This window comes from Schistocerca americana, chromosome 4, assembly GCF_021461395.2.
Source record: "Schistocerca americana isolate TAMUIC-IGC-003095 chromosome 4, iqSchAmer2.1, whole genome shotgun sequence".
NCBI lineage: Eukaryota > Metazoa > Arthropoda > Insecta > Orthoptera > Acrididae > Schistocerca > Schistocerca americana.
In genome coordinates this window covers 103809764-103830582 of record NC_060122.1, presented here as the reverse complement: position 1 = coordinate 103830582, position 20819 = coordinate 103809764, and the positions used below count along the sequence as shown (strand labels likewise).

General features: G+C 37.7%; 1 protein-coding gene across 1 annotated transcript in view; it reads left to right on the top strand.

Annotated features, from left to right (window-relative positions):
* The first annotated feature begins 14742 nt into the window (after window positions 1–14742).
* Window positions 14743–20819, top strand: part of LOC124612504 — a 60150-nt gene continuing 54073 nt past the window's right edge. The window contains exon 1 of the mRNA XM_047140745.1: window positions 14743–15028. Coding sequence (XP_046996701.1) covers window positions 14971–15028 — 58 coding nt within the window. The 5' untranslated portion in view covers window positions 14743–14970. The remainder of the gene's footprint in view (window positions 15029–20819) is intronic.

Below are 20819 nucleotides of genomic sequence, written 5' to 3'. Positions count from 1 at the left end.
TGTGTGCGATCTAAAACGTGAGTACTCTCAAGTGAAACTGAAAAAAAGTTGTAAAAAAATTGAATATTCTCTGTACATTGCTCTTCTGTTATGAAGATAATATTAAAGGCCTATCTTTGCCATCTTCTGAGGCAATGTACAAATTTCTTATTACTAATGAGGAAAAGAAACGTTCATGTAAATTAATAATGAGAGAAAAGAAAAAATAAAGGAAGGTATGATATTGGGAGCTATTTATTTACGTATTACACAATTGCCCCACCCCCCTTAATTTACACTGATATTGTATGGAGGTGTACAGTTCTAGGCAGATACATGATTAATCAGTTGCTATCTATTACTGAGGGGGGTCAAAGCCCTTTATTTCTCTGTCTTTTAAACAGACTTATGTCATGTCAGGTGGAGATGTCAGCTTTCCCTTATTGTATCTACATATACTAATACAAATAATTGAAAGGAAAACAAGTTTAAAAAAAAGGGGCACAAATATCAGATACTTTGCATATTCAACAACACTTGGTTTAGTCTCTTTCATTATTGTACCCACATGTGTGGCAGCCTGGCACTGGGACTTAAATGGTTGCATCCTCGCTGAATCCTGTTAACTCATGTGTGTCCATTTCAAACAGGGTGGAACTGCAAAGTGATCGTGTCTTGCTCTGTGGATTCCTCCACAGACATTTGTTCATTTCTTGGAAACGGTGTGTGTGCTTGTGGTAATTTCGATGCTGTGACAGAAGGCCTCCAATGTTACAGCCCAGGGCCTATTGCTTACACATCATAAAAGGCTTATACAACAGAGAGGAAATCAGTCGATCAGCGCCCACCAATAATGTAAGTTCCTTATAAAACACTCTATTTATTCAGAGTTGAGTGTAGTTTAGTAAAAAATTTTGTAAGTTTGCACACGCATACCTAGCATCAACACTCTACAATATTGAAAAAAAATCACTTTTACCACAGTTCCTTGCCTAATTGTCATTCAACTTTATTAATCACTTATTTTGTATAAAGTGTCAGCTTTCGTATGCTGTTACTCTTTAAACAAATAGTTATTTACACAGCTACAATTTCAATACAGTCATATATTACATGTTACTGCTGAGATTCCACTCACACTTACTTGATACTGAGTTTCATTTTAGGAATATTTAAAACGCTACATTAGCTTTGATTATTTTCAAGAACAGTCGTATCATTTTAGTTTGCAAATAATGGATTCATTTAATTTCATAATATAGAATAAACATGCATAACCTCAGTTACATCGATCGTCCTTACATATATATATATATATATATATATATATATATATATATATATATATATATATCTGTACATTAGGGTATCACAAATCTTTCCATAAGAAACATTATACATAATTTCTATCACATTATTCATATGTGCTTGTTATTTATTTCTGGAGCAGGTGGTAAAGCATCAGCATCTACACCTTCAGTTGCTTGCCAAATTACACTTAGCATTGCCTCTAGGAATGAAGGAAGGAATCTATTTGACTACAGGCCTATCAGATTACTAAGGAAACGATGCATAACTCATATATCATGTTACAAGAAGCATTGTTCATGGCAGATTCTTGTTGTGTTCCCACTACATGAAACATACATTGTTTACTTCACATGATGTGAAATTTAAGTACTCATGACGAGTTTAATTACCATAAATGTTGTCGTATAGATATTGTAAAGAGAAAAATGGGTGTTGGCATTTTCTGAAGCAGTGACTGTATGCTACATGTAGGTCAGCCCCTTACTTGTTCGGTAGCATCAAATCTACATCATTATGACGTCACTTACTGGACTGCTACTGCATATCGTTTGAATCATTCATTCATATCTGTTTGGACGATTTGGATGGGATTCGGTTAATGAAAAGGGGACAAACAATTCAAGGTTTATTTCCCCAAACAATTAATTAATTGTAATAAATTACACTGTGGTTTACAAATTACAGTGACACAAACAAATCAAGCTGCTTACAATACGAGGTAATAAAAATGTTATATGCCACAGGTAAACAGAGAAACTTATTTGTGTCATTTGAATCATGGCCAAACAAACTGTTTACAATTTGATACATTAACAAATAATCATTGTGCATTAAACTACATACTTTCACCTAATACAGTTAAATTTTATAATGTGAAGCACAAATGTATAATTTACAATTAAATTTTCAGTCGAAGTTACTCCTTCCTATACATTCTTTAAAAGAGTGATAAAATTTCCAAAAGGTATCTCATTTAAAAATGCCCTAAAACCCTTAACACAACAACACATACATGACTAAAGTTTGCTGATTTCAACAGCGCAGACCACATTCAAACTCTAGCCAACATGGGTCGCTTGCCGGACAAAACATGTTATGACTGTGGCAGTGGACAAACTTACATAGGTAATAAAAGAAGACAGGCCACCTAGCAATCTTACCAAAATCAGTTTACACGAAGGAGGAAGAGGGGGGGGGGGAACATAATAAATACCATAAGCAAGTGCACTTGCCAAACCTACTACTAAAAATACAGTATAAAAGGATCTCACTTAATGACAAAATCTGGGATAGGCCCAGCAATATTGGACCTGAGCGCTAGTAGCCAAAATAAGGTTGACAAATATCAATGTCTGACATCATCTTAGGGCTAACTGGCACAACAAATAATAATGACATCTGTCCATCCCTGAGGGATGATGGTGTAGCATGCTGGGTTTAGAGTCTGCAGCGTCTGCTGTGGCTAAAAAGTCCCACTCGAGAGTGGCAGTCCCTACTGCAGTTTGGACATGTGAAATTTGAGGGACTTCGAACGGAAACCGCTCTGTCTCTTCGCTTTGTCCTCTTCCTGATTTTTTCCTGTGTGCGTTCGTCCTCTGAGAGCTTGACGCCGTTGCACACAGTTACTCACCACTTGACACGGTCATCTGCAATGCTTTCCCAGCGACTTGAATTGATTCTGGTCTTGGCCAGGTCTCTCTTGCAGACGTCCTTGAAACGAAGATGCGGTCGTCCCATTGGCCTCACACCTTCCTGAAGTTCGTCGTACAGCAGCTGTTTCGGTATCCATTCAGGATCCATGCGCCTGACATGTCCCAACCATCTTAGACGTCGATGACTCAGGAGTGCAAAGATGCTGGTTGTGCTTGCACGATGAAAGACTTCGGTGTTGGGTACTCTATCTCTCCAAGAGATCTGAAGGATCTTCCGGAGACAGCGGAGATGGAAGCTGTTGAGTCGAGATTCATGCCTAGAAAGAGATGTCCATGTCTCACAGCTATAGAAAAAGGTGCTTACAACACAAGCGTTGTAGACTTTTAATTTAGTTTTCGTGGTAAGCAGTCCGTTGTTCCATACTCTGTTTTTCAATCTAGCCATGACAGATGATGCCTTTGCGATTCTGTTAGTAAGTTCAGTGTCCATGGACAAGTTGCTACATATTGTGGATCCCAAGTAGGTAAAGTCATCAACTATCTGGAGAGGATTGTCATCAATGCTAATGGACGGAAGGTTGGTAGTGCTCTGCGCCATGATCTTAGTCTTTTGAAGGCTGATGAGTAGACCAAACTTTTCACAGGCATTTGATAATTTGTTGATTATATACTGCAGCTCATCTTCTGTGTTCGCTACTAGAGCTGCATCGTCCGCATATAACAACTCATGGATCACAACTGTATTTACTTTGGTCTTGGCCTTGAGGCGAGCAATGTTGAAAAGATTTCCATCGGACCTTGTATGTAGATACACTCCCTCCTCACAGTCTTCAAAGGCAAATCTGAGCAGAAGGGAAAAGAAAATCCCAAATAATGTAGAAGCTAACACACACCCCTGTTTCACACTGCTATTAACAGGGAATGCTTCTGATGTTTTACTGTTGAAGCAAATTGTTGTTTGTGTTTTCTCGTGGAAAGAGACAATTATCTGTAGTAGTTCAGGTGGGCATCCAATCTTCTGCAACAGTTTGAAAAGCCCATTTCTGCTCACTAAATCAAACGCTTTCACAAGGTCAATGAAAGCAATATAAAGTGGCCTCTGCTGCTCACAATATAAATAAGAGTAATAAATAAATAAGAGTAAAAAAACAAGCAAATGGCAATGCCCAGCAATTTAAATAAAATAAGTAAGCACAAGGCTAAAAGCAATTGCTAGCAACTTAAAAAGCACACATAAAAATGTCAGACTGCTGCCACATCACAAAACGGAACAGGCGCGCACGCAGTCCCCAGCAAGCCAGAAAACCAATAACACACACTCCACCAACCGAGCCAGCCTGACCACAGTAATTTCAACTCAGAATCAGGGCGCGTGAGCACACCGGGTCCACGCAAAACACACACTGCCAAATAATTCCCACCAACAGATACAGCTGCCCCCCAGGTGGGAAAACGGCGGGGACGACCGGGTAAACACCAGCAGAAAACTCGACACGTAGACTCCGGCCAAAACGGAATCACGCAGAAAGTATAAACAACAGCTGAAGTAAGGTGAAACGAACCCCGCCAAGCAGACGGGACAGAGCAAACACACAGAAAGCCTGCCCTGCAGTCCTTACAACTCCTATGTGTGGAAACACAAGCGATATCGTGGCACCCTTTTCAGAGGTGGAGAACCTCGAGCGATCGCGTGCGGGGCTCCATCAGTTGTCCACTACAGTACGTCACCAGCACGCCACACCGCCCAACGGCCAAATCAACGAGGCCCGCCAACAACGAGACCACACCTCCGTGCCTCCTTTTCAGAGGCAGAGAACCTCGAGCGATCTCGTGCGGGGATCCATCAGTTGTCCTCTACAGTACGTCACCAACACGCCACACCGCCCAACGGCCAAATCAACGAGGCCCGATAACAACGAGACCACACCTCCGTGCCGGGGCGGAAGGCAAAATACCAGCAGCTCGGTGCGAATCCAACTACTGAGCCAAGCGCGCGCGGCGCCCCGCGAAAAACGCTCCAGAGGACAGCAGTTGCCTCAGCGCCTGCGCAGGCCGAACCAGACGGAAACAGAAATACAAGTCGCTATCGATAGTGCCGGATACACAACGCGCCAGAGAAATGGTACAATATCATATATAATATTTCTTACAACTGAATTTTATTCACTTGAGGTGCTGCCCATTAAACTTGTATGTTACCTTGCCACTCTTGAAGCTTATCATTTCTTCTTTCACACTATGTTGATGCACTGGTCACTGAAAAGAAAAAACTTAAAATCAATTTAAAACTAAATGTGCAATAGCTCAGTGGCCACTGATTCAGTCATTCTTTCACGTCAGTATGCAGCCGTTTTATCCACCTGTTCTGCCCAGTACAAGTCCTTTATGGTGTGAAGAAAAGTATCTACAAAGTTCTATAAAGCATGAGATATTTATGCTCCTCGTCTCTGTATCCTGCTGTCATCTTAGCTGTCGTCGTTCATATCCTTAAATGTGTGTTACATGCCCTGCAGTTCACTTTCTGTAAACACCTGTACATATCTGTATGTAGTAGGTTAACATTATTATTTTAGGTAGATATTAATCGTAGTCTCACAAACATTTCCTTAGTTCAACATATATATATATATATATATATATATATATATATATATATATATATATATATATATATATATGATGTAGTCCACCTTAAGTTTATACTTATGGTATAGTAATTCCTTCTTTCGTCCTACATGTATATAATTCTTATAAATATGTGTGTGGGCGAGTTACGTTTAATTGCGTTAGTTGGCGGTTATTTATCATGTTAGTTGCCTCACAATTAAGCCTCCTGCAGCCGCGTTTACATGCGCATGCTACTTCAGGCTAAACGAACACGTATTTTCTATCGATTTAATAAAAACGTCAGGCAAGAAGGTCAAGGAGTCATTGGTTTCACCTCGTTTGCTGACATAGCTCACTGTTGTGATTACACCACAGTGTGTGTATCAAGCTCTTCTGTGCTTCACCACTCCTTGTGTCAAGCAAAGTGCTGTATTGTTTAATATCTCTGTCAATTTCACTTACACGCTACTTCATGCTACATTATATATCAAAATACAAGTAAAATCTCACATCTAAACAGGTTTCCTTTACACTGGTATTCAAAAGAAAACAGAAATTAAATTACTGTTATGTACACTATGTCAACATAGGCCATAACATTGCTAAGAAGCTCTGGTACCAATACTTTATCCTATACTGTGATGAATACACCTCCACTTATATTCAGGGCAAATAGCAGGATGCAGAATTCACAGCTTCTACCGCCACATTCAAAAACTGTGTACAGTTATTTTCAGTAAAAATACTTGTGTCAAAAATGATTATTCTACAAATGCCTTTAAGTTTTTGTGGGGGTAGAGACATTTGTCTTGACCCACCCTCTCAAAAATCATCTATAAACTCTAGGATATGGGATTTTGGAAATTATATACGGTTCTGTTAACGTAATTGGCACTTCCTGTGTAACTTTCCTATTTTTATTGACTTAAGATAGGTTTGTAACAGAACTCGTTGGCCTTCACTAAACTGTGTAAAATGCTTCAGTTTCTTCCTATATTCACCTCCCCCCTTTTCCAGTGTGATTACTGCTTGTTTAATTTTCTCCTCCAATGTCATTCTCATGGCTGTATTTTTGGTAGGGGTGACTCCCATTCGTCCTTTTGTCTGGTTTAAAACATTAATTTATTTGGTGTGAAACCAGTGGAAGAATTTGTCAGATTGTTAATGACCTGCATGAAAGGTGTGACATATTCTACCCATTTTGTATGTGTGTGTGTGTGTGTGTGTGTGTGTGTGTGTGTGTGTGTGTGTGTGTGGTGTGTATGTTCTTATGAACCGATTAAATTCGTTGAATACTCTTTCTACTGGCTATGTCTCAGGGTGGAGTCTTGATACTAAGATGTGTTTTATACCCTGTGATTTCATATATTCCTTCCATTTCTGTCCTGTGATATATGAGGCATTATCAGTTAGTATAACTCCTCAAGTAAACTTCTTTGATCCTTATCCTCATTGAGGTCGCTGTTGCCCTATGTACAATGTACGTCTTAATATGAGTTGTTGAAACATCATATAGTGCTACTACATATTTTACTCCACCCTTACCTCTTGGATAGAGGCCACCTATATCCATAGATACTAAATCTCGAGGAGTCTTAGTTAAAACTGGATGAAGCTCAATGTGTTTAGAAAAGTTAGAATGTTTTGCTTTCTGACACATTATGCATTTTCGTAGTACTTGAAGTACTCATTGTCTCTGTACCATGTTTTTACCTGTTTGTGGCCTTCGTATACTAGTTTTTCTTTACGTCCGATTGTTGCATGTTTTTTTTTTTTGTTTACATAACTTACTGAAATCAGATTGCAGTATTTTACTTTGCATAAGAAAAGTTCTTATCTCAGAATCCAGTTCCAAAAATTCGCTAAATTCATCTATACCTTGGGGTAACCTTGATAGAGCATCGGCAATGATGTTCTGACTGCCCTTGATATAATTAATTTCGAAGTTGAATTCTTGCAGATATAGACACCACATTGCCAATCTCCTGTGCAGTAATCTGCATGTCAACAAAAACGAAATGTATTGGTGATCACAATACACTTTTGTAATCTTACCCCATAAAAAGTACTCAAATTTTTTATTGCCCAGGCAACTGCCATACTTTCTAATTTCCATACAGAGTATGATCTTTCTGCTTCAGTTAATGTGTGGCCAGCAAAACTATTTACCTTTGGCAATATCTTACCGTCTTTCTCTCTCATCTGGAACAGACATGCCCCCAGACCCTGCGAGGAGGCATCTGTGCACAGACAGAAGTCCTTCTCCATATCAGGTGACTAAGCGTATTTGCATTCACTAATGCCACCTTAATATTATTGAAATCCTCTTTGCACTTGTCATCCCACAGCCATGGTTTGCTTTTGTGTAATAAATTAAGCAGGGCGTCACTGTTCGTCAGTTGTTTGGGTATGAAAGAATGACGCTAATCGCAAATAAGCTTTACATTGTTTCTTGTTCCTAGGTGCATGGCAGCTAATATGGCATCGAGTTTCTTAGGACCAGGGAGGATACCTTGTTTGGAGATAATGGAACCAAGAAATTTTAGCTTCTCCCTAGCAATGTCAGACTTTTTTATGTTAGCTGTTACCCTGTAGTCTGAAAAACGTTGTAAAATTTCGCTCAATCAGCCGAATGTGTTCTGACAATGTGGGGGTGGCGATTAACAAGTCATCAACATAGACCATAACCTTGCTAAGAAGCTCTGGTCCTAATACTTTATCTAATACTGTGATGGATACACCTCCACTTATATTCAGGCCAAATGGCAGGATGCAGAATCAGAATTCAAAGCTTCTACCACCACATACAAAAACTGTGCACTTTATACTTTCTGGATGGAGTTTTATTTGCCAGTAGATTTCGGAGGTCCAGTGTGGTAAAATACTGGGTATTATGGAGCTTCCACAGTTGTGTGTCCAGGTTGTCAAGCCTGATTCAAACTGGTACTAGGATCTTATTAATATCTCAAGCATCCAGAACCAATCTTACCGATCCATCCGGTGTACTTACAGGCAATATGGGGCTATAAAAAGATGAAAACGAAGGTTAAATGATTACCTAGTTAATCATTCGATTGATTTCTTCTCGGACTGCCTCTCTTTTTGTCCAAGGAATGGGATATGATGATACACAAAAAGTTTCATTTGGATTAACATCCATTTTGTACTGATAATCCTTGATAACTCTGGGTTGTTTTCCAAATACATGTGCATAATTAAATAACAGACCTGTAAGTTCGTGTTGCTCCTATTTATTTAAGATGCTTGACTCACTTACCTTTTGCTCTACAATTTCTTAGTTTATATCTGATTCTGACACTTGTTCATTATAGTGAGTGTTTAAAAATAATACAGTAGGAAATACAAATTGAACTGTTACATCAGACTCCTCCTTCTGCTTGACCTTCTTGTCTGATGTTTTTACTAAATCGATGGAAAATACCTGTTAGTTTACCCTGATGTAGCATTTACCCGTTCCTATATCAGTTTCCATCTTATAGGTTCTAAATGTGTCCATTCCAATCAAGCAATTTACTATTAATTTTTCAGTGATGAGGAAATTCCATTTGACAATAAAGCATACTATTTTCAATGGAATAAGTGCTTGTAACTTCACTACTTTTGATTTTTTTCTACCATCTATATTCTACAATTCTGCACTGGGAACATGAGAATTTTGCATTTTTTCCTATTTGCATTAACTCTTGGAAAAATTCAGTTGACATTTAGTCATTGCACTTGTGTCTAGAACTAAGTTTACATCCATGTCAAATATCGTTGTCTTTATAACTGCCTGTACCTGTTCTTTGTACAACTTTTCGTGAACTTCTTCCTCATTTTGATATAAATCATTATTCATGCCACTTTGTTCATTGTATCTCACAAAACATGTGTTTATTAGTGTATTGCCCCACTCCATACCTGGTCGGCAGTGTGGGGTCTCACTGCGACCGGTTGGTGTTTTCCACTGGTGCAGGAGCATTGACTTTGGTGACCAGAGCAATTTCAGTGAGCTGTACGGCGTGTGTTGTGTTACGTCAATTCGGTCATTTGTTGCATGTGACCAATCCTTTCCCGAATTGCGAAATTATAGTTCGTGCTATTATGTTGTCCAAGGTTGACTACAGCACAATGTGTGGCATTTGATTGTTGCCGACCACTTGCCACTGCATCGGGTGGCCATTATCACTTATGGACGGTGGATACCCTTGCGCTGGAGTACTGCAGTTTGCTTGTCCGTTGTAATTGTTCTTGTTGTTCTGATAACCTCGCTTAATTCTGGTTTTTCCGATTCCCATTACCATATATATTCCCTTTTTGTATGTATTGTGTCAGATATGGTTGCCATGCCTGTTGTATAGTAACAATATTATTCACTTGTTGGTTTCCAAAGATGGATTCAGGTGTTCATTTATCTGCTGTTTTATGTTGCCATGGTGCCTCTTCATAAATTAGGTCAATGCAATCCAAAACTGACAAAAAGTACTCAGTGTCGTGTTCTGGTGTGGTTTTTCCCTTATTTGAGGCGGAAGTCGGCTCCCTAATATCTCCAATACATCTGCCTGTGATTTGGGATTGGTCCAAAATTTGGTTTTATTTAAATATTTTTCAAAATAGCCCCACACGCTTCCATGCTTGCTATTAAATGGAGCAGGTTTAAAGACTTAATGTCTTAATCTCTCTTGAATGGCTTCCGACCAGTACTTGTCTAAGAAAGACTTACCTTGCTCGTAGCTGTGACCACGTTCAGCCATTTCAGTGTCCCACAAAAGAACGTCACCTTGGGTGTTACCAACAACAAATCTTATCTTCTAAGCCTCTGTCCAGTTATGCAGAAGTACGTTGTGGAATGCACTAATAAAAACTACCTGATTCATCTGCTCTCCGTCTGTTGAAAACATGGGAAACCTGCCTATGTCTAAACAACCCTCCATCAGCGAAGATGGATTTTACACATGTGGCATTATCTGACATCGGTGTGTTGTTACTAGTATGCAGAGCACTGTGTGGTAATTGCGCATGTGTTGTAGTTACTGCTGTAGGTAAATTATGGATTTTGCAATCTTCACTTGTGCTCGCTATCGGGCTTGTGACCAGATGTGGATAACTAGGCACAGGTAGTTGAATACTAGCAACCTGACCTACTTCATTTGATGATTCGGTTTCCCTTTTCTTCATGGCCTCTTTTACAACATCTACATATACTTTGCATTCAGATATTACCTTCTGCACTAATATACTACTTTGATCTAAGATATCTGCTTCTGCTTTTATGATTATATTATAATTTTTGCTTATCTGAGTTGGTTCTCTTTCGGCACATTCAGACTCTAATTCCAAGGTTTCTACTATTAATGTTAACTCTTCTACTGGCAGTGGTAAACCATCATAGTCCTTGTGTAGCTTGTGGACAGTAGTGGTCACTTTCTTTATAGTATTACATATTTCTTTTTGATTTGCTCTTATACTGTTATTTGTGTCCATGATTTTCTTTAGTTCACCTTCTACACGTTCTTCAGCGTCACTAATTGAACCTACCTTTTCATTCAAAACATCAAGACTCCCTTTAACCTCAGAAATAACGTGCTGCTTTAATTGTTTCGTCATTTCTTTTAAATTTTCAGATATCTCTGTGTGTAGAGTTTCTGTCAGATCATTGAATCTGTGTGTGACACTATTTTGGAGTCTTCCAAAACCTGTTTTTTTTCTGTTTTGAAATGTGAAAAACCGTTACATTTTGTGTTCAATCTACTAAGCTGCTGTGCAACTGTATTGAATTTCTTGTTCATATCATGGGATTTAGTGTTCACAGTTGTCAGTAATTGCGGTAACAGCTCATTGGTGTACTATTATCATTGCTATCAGTTGTACTTTGCATATTAATATTCAGATTACTGATAATTGGAGTCTGTCCTATGTTGTCAAAATACGTTGCTGAAACTTCCTGGCAGATTAAAACTGTGTGCTGTACTGAGTCTGGAACTCGGGACCTTTGCCTTTTGCGGGCATAGTTTCATATCAGCGCACACTGTGCTGCAGAGTGAAAATCTCATTCTAAAATACATTGCTGTTTCACGTTCTTCTATTTCGTTCAGCATCGATTTATCGCTTTTGGAGATGCGTTAAACAGTCTTATCGATAGTCATCATGCTGCCATTTGTTACACCTGTGACACCTATATCTGATTTTTGTCAGCTTCCTGCTAGCTGTATGTCACCTTCTGAATTCTGATCAACAATGGGTAATTTTTGGTCAGCCAATTTGATTGTACTAGCAGTTATCAAAAACTTAATGAAATCAGTAGAAATATTTTTATGTAAATATGTCTTGCACCTGAAACCTGCAATTTCCTATGAAATCACGTTTCGATAAATACTTGTTAATTTGTTGAAAAATATTACGACACAAATGATTTAAATTTTCATAATAATTTATGCTGCACTATTTAGTAAAAGTTTGTTATGATTTTAGAGTGTTTTCGATTAATAAATTTACTACAAGCGAAATCGTGAGAAAAAAGGAAAGAAAGCAAGCTACGATAAGAGAGGCGTTACTTAGCGTCATCATGCAAGCTATTGTGCAAATTTCTTACCTTCTCTGCGTAGTTAAGCAGCTCACTTACATCTCCCATTGGTAGATAAAGTGGTCTTTTTAATTCTCTGCTCCTCATGTTAATATAATATGGCTTCTGTTGCACTCATATTCAAACAATAAGAAAATAGACAAAAATTAATTTTTCTTTTACACAATAATGACAAAATTTTTGGTTATGTTCATGTAACATTCGTTAGAAAAAGTCTTTTCATGTTTAGCTCTGACTTCGTCCTGGGAAATTGGTCGCTAATTGTGCTGATCGATTTGGAATAAACATACTATGAGGCAGCCCAACACCTAACACAAAGAATATGAATTGGCATGACATTTACATAATGAGTGACGATTACTACTTGCAGTACTGGGATTAAAGCACGGATTCTTGTTGAAACTATATTGGTTCCATGAACAGTCTTCCTCAGAGTGTAAGAAAAATATAATGCAATGCACAAATACTAAAGCCACAAAAATGAATAATGTATCATAATAATTTCTCTTACTCTATCGATATAGATTTTTAGAATGACTGAAAGTTGCAGCAAACTTGGGGCTTAACAAAAAGGCAATTGTTCAATTGTTACACACACACACACACACACACACACACACACACACACACACATATATATATATATATATATATATATATATATATATATATGTAAAAGAAATCACAATTACGTTACTATGATATCATTAATTTACCTCTTCTAATTTTCTGTGGTTTCCGATCATACAGTCCATCCACTAAATCCTGTTTATTGGCACATATATATTTCAAGATGTCTTCCAGGATGGAAGAAATTACTGCCTGTTCTTATGATTGCAGGCGAAGGTCATGCTTGTGAACGAATATTAGTGTAATAAATAAGAATATTTTGTGGCTTTGATAACTTGTAACATGTATATTTTCTTTTATACACACACAGAATTTCCTACACACATTGTTGGTGCACAAGTAAAAATTACATGTCCTTTTTGTGTGGGATGTAAAACATAACTCTCAAGCAAAACTGAAACAAAGTTGTTAAAAAATTGAGTATTCTCTGGCTGTTGCTCTTGTGTTATAAACGTAAATTTAAAAGCCTATCTTTGCCATCATCTGTGGCAATGTACAAATTTATTATTACTAACAAGGAAAAGAAAAAATTCATATAATTAATAATTAGAGAAAAGGAAAAATAAAAAATATTTGATTCTGGGAGCTAGTTGATTAGTTATTGCACAGAGAGAGACATCTCCAACTGCTGGAATTGTGAGAATAGTGTCTCCAATGACAGTATTTCATATTGTTTTAATCCGCTAATGGTTGGTATTGCAAAGTTTCAGATGTTTCAAGTTCCATAGTAGTATTCTAATCACAATCTGACCCATATAGGCTAAATAATAAACAAATCACAATCTGATAAGTCATAAATACAACTCTGCTGTTAAAACTGACTGCATGGAATAAAACAAAGCAGTGCAATGTTGTGTATATACATTTTATTTAAAATTATATGTAAGGAAAAGATCATAAATAAGAGAAACAGTTGTTATGATAATTTAAATGTCCTGACATCACAGTTAAAACATGCTGTGAGGAAGAAAACTAAACCACATATCTTCACAGCACAGCATTTTCCTTTTCATAGAGGAATTTAACTAAAAACTAGTACATTATGGTTTAAAAAATGTATGGGCCCTGTCTGTGTTTCTGAATATTTGTTAGAGTATTGTGCAAAAAGTCAACCAAATCGATCAAAAACTGTTTCAGATTTTTGATGACAACATTTGCCTATTATATATATATATAATACTACATTTACTGTTGTGTTATGCAAAGTACGTTTAATTTTGTGTACGTGACTAGTCGTCATAATGTTATGCATATGGTTCTCAAAAGAATGAACAGCGCAGTTAAAAAGAAGTCAATAAAGAGGTCAAATTGCATAAGATGAGGCAAGATGTGCTTTATCCACTGGTGTGTGATCTTTAAATAAGTTTCCATTTATTGATCCTTATGAGGCATACACTCTTACTGTGCAAATTGCAGACAGCACATCTGAAATGCATATCCTGATTAGCCGCAGTTTATTACTTGAAATTAATGAGTATTGGAAACAGCGACCAGTGGTATTATTCCTAATAGTTATTAAGTTATGAGAGAAAGTATACCACGTAGCTTCGTGCTAACCGCGCTCCGTGTTGATTCGACCGTGAAAGTCGATAAACATCCCCGGTGGTCGAAACTGGGTATGCATACGTCATAGAGATGTCAGGAAGAAGTGTCACTGTGTGAATGATTTCATGTCTTAACGTAGTCTTGCTAACCATATCAAAAATAATCCCAAGAGTTCATAGCGTTATGTTTCTGATATGTAACTTCTGTCGTAATAATGATAAACGAAATGGACAATTTTTCTCAGTTTAAATATCTTTCACAATATGGTAGTTATTAATTTTTGTTTGACTTTTGACAGCTCTCGGATATACACGTATAATAAAGATTTATGCTATCTCCTCAGATTGTAAAATATGATTTGATCGGCTCTGGGTTTTTTTAGATGGTGAATAACTTTGGTCGGAACCAAGAATAACTTTTTCCCCTCATGTCATTTTGATCTTTGACAGATTGTGTTCTTTGTAGGAGGTGTGTTGGGCAACTTCATGGTATACAATATGGAGTGCATCGAGCGTATGGCCTGTTTGAACAAATGCTAATTAATGGGATTAATTGAAAACCCTGCGGTATTGTGACGCAAAAAATAAGATTTGAGTTCATTCACTAGTGCCTGCGTTTGTAATACAACTGTTGCTGTGTCAAGCTGAGGGAACTGCATAGCGAATGTCGAACCAAAGTATATCGAAATTAAAAATGGAGAACACACACTGTGTAGGCAATTGTAAGTATTTGTAAATTATATTGCTTGTTTCTACTGAGTAATTTTTTGTGTTATTGGATAATTTTTCAATGATTTTATTTTTTCTCATTTTGTCGTATTTAAGTTGAGTAATTACGCGTTTTTCATTGAGGTAGATCTTCGGTGTTTCAAGATATGTAGCTTCCTGGTCGCATACAAACAGAAATGTCACATTAATTTTCACCTGTTCAAATACAGCAGTTAATTTGGTGTATTATTTAGAGAGGTAGTGCCTATGGTTTTGAAAATCCGTTGGAATTAGTGAGTTACTATTATTTTCAGTTATAGTTGGGGTTGGGATGTAAATCCGATAGCAATTATCAATGTGTAATTTATTAACTAACATTTCATGCCATTGATATTGCAATTTAGAGCATAGTCAAGCTAGTAGTTGAACTAGGTTGAATCCAACTCTCCCATAAAATTCATGTTGGTTGTAACCGAATTGACCCGTCACTTAAGTTTCTATTTCTTTTGTTGTTAGTGGATGAAATGGGCTTTATTCGATAGCTGTGAATTTTGCAATCAATCATTGTAATACATAGATGGTTGCTAAACAGAGTAGTTACATTTTCTCACCATGTAATAATAAGACAAACATTTTGGTTTATTCAAGTGCCTGAAGAATTTTTTTTTTTTTTTGCTGTGTTAGTTTTTGGGATTTAGATACTGTACAGAAATTATTCAGTAGGCCTAATGGGTTCATCACATGTAAGTCTCTAAACAGTGCACTAAGTACTTGTTTTCTGATGTTTTGAAACCATTTGTATAAAAGTATATTCCTCACTGAAAGAGTGCCTTTGGGCAAGAGATGAGGATGATATAGATTCACCTAGTTCTGTTACTTGTGTGTGTTCTAAAATCATCAACCACACAATGATATGGGTAGATAATTTTCTGGTAGGATTGCGTTGTATGTTGTTTTGAATGTTTGTCACACATTTCCTGTCACAGTTAACAATGGGCAGGCTAGGCAGTGTTATTTGTGAGGTAACAAATGAGCAAACAGATACACTAGTTACCTGCATCTGTTTGTGGCATGCAAATAGTGTGCAATAAGAGTTCATATATTATGAAGCTGAATATTGAATTGGTCATTTGATCACCTATGTTAATTTTTGAACCAATTGTCATAGAGTAGTCAGAAGGTCTTAGAGATGATGTTACTGAATAAAGTAATTTTCTCAAGCTGGTGGCTGTTTTCGGTATTATTCAACTACACTTTGCCCAAAAACTGAGTTACTATTGGATCTTGATCATATTTAAAATTAGTAAGAAAGTCTTGATTGCACAGTCATTGAGTAAAAGTATAACTGGTTCTATCCTCTAGTAGTAGGCCTCCTTCAGATAATGCACCATCCAGATGATGGTAACAACCTGTGCTGACTCCAGTCGCAAAACTGTGCTTTTTTGGATTCCACAGTGGCCTTTATTCTTATTCCTAGATTTAACATGGTCTAATCTGTCATGGCCAGTCTGTAGAGCTATTGTATACGTTGCAAAACAATATAACTTGATTTTTAAAATTGCCTGGCTCTGTGGTAGAACATGGATATTGTCTGCTTGAAACTTTGGTTTTTGAAGACTTTGTCAGTTACTTTGCATATCTATATGGAAAAACTCTCAGTAAATTCTTTAAAAAATGCCTCAAAAAACCTGTCAAATATTAATTTATTTACACGTCTATTTCTGTAGGACCAAATTGAGGAGCAAATCTCAAAGGTCATGGAACGTGTCAGCATATGAAATTACAACATAAAACTAATAATAGATAAAATAAAATGTTCATAAACCCAAGAAAGTCATATGTTTAAGTAAATGTAATCGGCAAACATAAGAATCAGCTTAATTTTTCTAGAAACTCCTCAACAGAATAGGAGTGGCTCATGAGGAAATTCTTCATTTTAGATTGGAAAGTGCGTGGATTACTGCTAAGGTTTTTGAATTCTTGTGGTAGCTTATTGAAACTGGATGCACCAGTATATTGCACACGTTTTTGCACAAGAGTTAAGGAAGTGCGGTCCAAATGCAGGTTGGATTTCCACCTAGTATGAACTGAGTGATAACTGCTTATTCTTGGGAATAAGCTGATATTGTTAACAAGAAACGACAATAAAGAATAGATATATTGAGAGGGCAATGTCAAAATGCCCAGACTAGAGAACAGGGGTCAACAAGAGGTTTGCGAACTTGCACAACATACTGCGTGAACTGCCAGTTTCTGAGCCAAAAATATCCTTTTAGACTGGGAAGAGTTACCCCAAAATATAATACCATATGACATAAGTGAATGAAAATAAGCAAAGTAGAGTAATTTTCGTGTTGTTCAGTTACTTCAGATACCGTTCAAATAATAAAAATAGCATAATTAAGTCTTTGAACAAGATCCTGAACATTCTATGTCAGATTACTATCTATCTGAACACCTGGAAATTTGAACTGTTCAGTTTCACCAATCATATGCCCATTCTGTGAAATTAAAACATCAGATTTTGTTGAATTGTGTGTTAGAAACTGTAAAAACTTAGTCTTACTGTGATTTAGCCTTAGTTAATTTTCTACAAGCCATGAACTTACATCACAAACTACAGTAGCCTATCAGAAACAGAGCCAATGTTGCCCATAATGTCCTTCACTACCAAGCGAATGTCATCAGCAAACAGAAATATTGTAGAATTAGAGGGCATATCATTTATATAAATGACATATCATAACATAAAGTGAAATGTCACCATAGCATTAGCCAAACCAATTTTCAGTAAGAGAATGACAAAAGCTGATAATTTTATCCTCAGTGACACATCTGATAACTTTTGTGACTGGTGTAGTTATATTCTTGATATCAAGATGGGACCTACTACTATAATGTAAGGGTATAGGATTTTGATCTGCAAATGGGAACACTGTCATCACAATTCTTCTGTAATTTTAAATCCAAAATATTGCCCAGACAGGTGTGGTCTCTGTGGGTGGATTGAGAGGGTAAATTGCACTGTCTTAGTAGATTTGTGTTGTAACAAAATCTGTATTCAGATCTCCATGTACTATAACATAGTGTGTCCATGTAGTCTTCTAATACATCTAATGTCGTGTCTAGTTTATCTAAAAATGTATTTGTGATAACGTTAGTTGATTTATAGAAGGATATTATTACTGACTTAAAATTTTCACTAAATATATCAGCAGTTTCAAAGTTCTGTTCAAAGAAAAACATCTAAATCCAGTCTCATAATAGAGCAACTGAGTGACTAGTTAACAGATTGCCACAGCACCTCTGTCGTCATCTCCACCACAAAGAACCGAAGCAGAAGCAGTACTAACAGCAGCAGCTGTAGCAGTACCACCACAGACTAATGTTCAGTAGCCAAATATTCACTTAAGCAAAAAAATATAAAACCTATCCTTTATTTACAATAAATTCTAAAAATTAAAACTCCAGTGATCTTTCTTACTTTGTGATGGCAAATACCAATCTATCATTTCCTTACAGTAAATTCTTTATCTTTTACCACTTTCATATTCAAATTAGCAGTAAATTTTAAGATAAACACTTTTATTCCTTTCAGATTGGACATTTTGGAGTGTGTCTATAGAATCTTTTACACTACTAATCTTGTGGGCTTCTTCCTCTTGCTGCTTTAGACCAAAAAATCATTTAGGCAGAGAGGCTTGAGGGTCTGCTTTCCACCTACCCATGACATGTGACACTGCTTCTTCTTCTTCTTCTTCTTCTTCTGTAGCTCCCTTCCCTCCCTTTGATGGTACAGTTGTTACTGTTGATGCTGCTGTTATGAAATGCATAAGTTTGTGATGGTACTGCTACAGCTGCTGTTGTTGGCACTACTTCTGCTACAGTTGTTTGTGCTGGAGATGTTGGCGTTTTTGCTGGAGTTGGTGCAGATGCTGCAAGTTTTGTTGTTGATACTGATGGTGATAGTGATGCTTTAGCCATTGTAATCTCTAGTGTATCCTCAGCTGTTTACAAGCAGCTACGTATGGATGTGAAACATGGACAATAAATTTGATGCTACAGAAGAATGCTGAAGATTAGATGGATAGACCACATAAATAATGAGGAGGTACTGAAAAGAAATGAGGAGAGGAGGAATTTGTGGCACAACTTGACTAGAAGACAGGATTGGTTGATAGGACACGTTCTGAGGCATCAAGGGATCACCAATTTAGTACAGGAGGGAAGTGTGGAGGCTAAAAATCAGAGGAAGACCAAACGATGAATGCAGTAAGCAGATTCAGAAGGATGTAGGTTGCAATAGTTCTTCGGAGATAGAGGCTTGCACATGATAAGAGTAGCATTGAGAGCTGCACCAGACCAGTCTTTGGACTGAAGAAGAAGAAGAAGAAGAACAGAATGAGATTTTCACTCTGCAGCAGAGTGTGCGCTGATATGAAACTTCCTGGCAGATTAAAACTGTGTGCCCGACCGAGACTTGAACTCGGGACCTTTGCCTTTCGCGGGCAAGTGCTCTACCATCTGAGCTACCGAAGCACGACTCACGCCCGGTACTCACAGCTTTACTTCTGCCAGTATCTCGTCTCCTACCTTCCAAACTTTACAGAAGCTCTCCTGCGGACCTTGCAGAACTAGCACTCCTGAAAGAAAGGATATAGCGGAGACATGGCTTAGCCACAGCCTGGGGGATGTTTCCAGAATGAATGCTGTCAGTATTGCTATAGCTGCTTTTACTGTTGTTGTAACAAAGTTGGAAATTTGTTTGGCTGTCAGTTGCTGACTCAAATCTGTTAAGATGTAAGCCATGCATAGTATCAAACCTGCGACCAATACAGCTGTCTATAGTTTGGAGATTTCTGAAATGAGTGCAAGGACCATTGTGATAAGTTGTACTTGTGGGCATATTGCAGTGTGTGCCATTTGTGTACATGAATTTGTTCAGGTATCTTTCCAGGTATGGTGTGTTCATTTGAGATTCATTTTTATACGTATTATTTGATCCCTATTAAAACCAAAAATCATTTTGGTTTAAACAGTTGCGGTCAGCAGATTTTACTAGCTTCCATATTTTTAATAATGGCTCCTTAGGGGCTCAGCATTCGTTTGGTGGGTACAGGCTAGGAGACCCTGGTTTCCTGAGCTGGGAACTGGTAAGTGTCGCTGGTCCTTTACCGTAAGCTCCAGCTCGCTTCAGTGACCACCATGAGGTGCGGCAATGGGATTTTGTATGTTTCGGAGAATGGGGGCCTTGGCTTCACTGCCTGGACTGCGAGGAATGCACACACACCTATTAAGAAAAAACCCTCAAAGTATGTTAGGTGCCGGTGAAGTGAATGGCTGTGGAGATAAAATAGTCTGGCAAGCAACCCCTGAGGTACCTGCCACCCCTGGTCGTGTAAGGCTTGCTCAGGCATGCAGAGCTCGGTCTGGGTCGATGTTGGTATCCCTAGTGTCTCTTGGTATCACTATGGAACGGTCTCATCAAACAACTACTACTGACGGGACAGGTGTACTGTGAGGTAGTACCTACACCCACTCGTCAGAGAGCTGGGTTGGTCAGTCCCCTGGAGTAGTAGTCTCAGAACAACTTTAACAGGCCATTAGTTGCGATAACACTGTCATTGCAATAAAGAGAATAGGGGAAATGTTTGAGAATGCCTTCACAAGACATTGGAAGGTATTGCTGGGTCCCTAAAAAGTGTTTAAATGACTTCATAATGGAACTCTTCTAGTTGAAACTGCTATTTCAAACCAAGTATCTAAGCTTCTGGGATATGTAAGGCCTTAGGTGACTATCCAGTC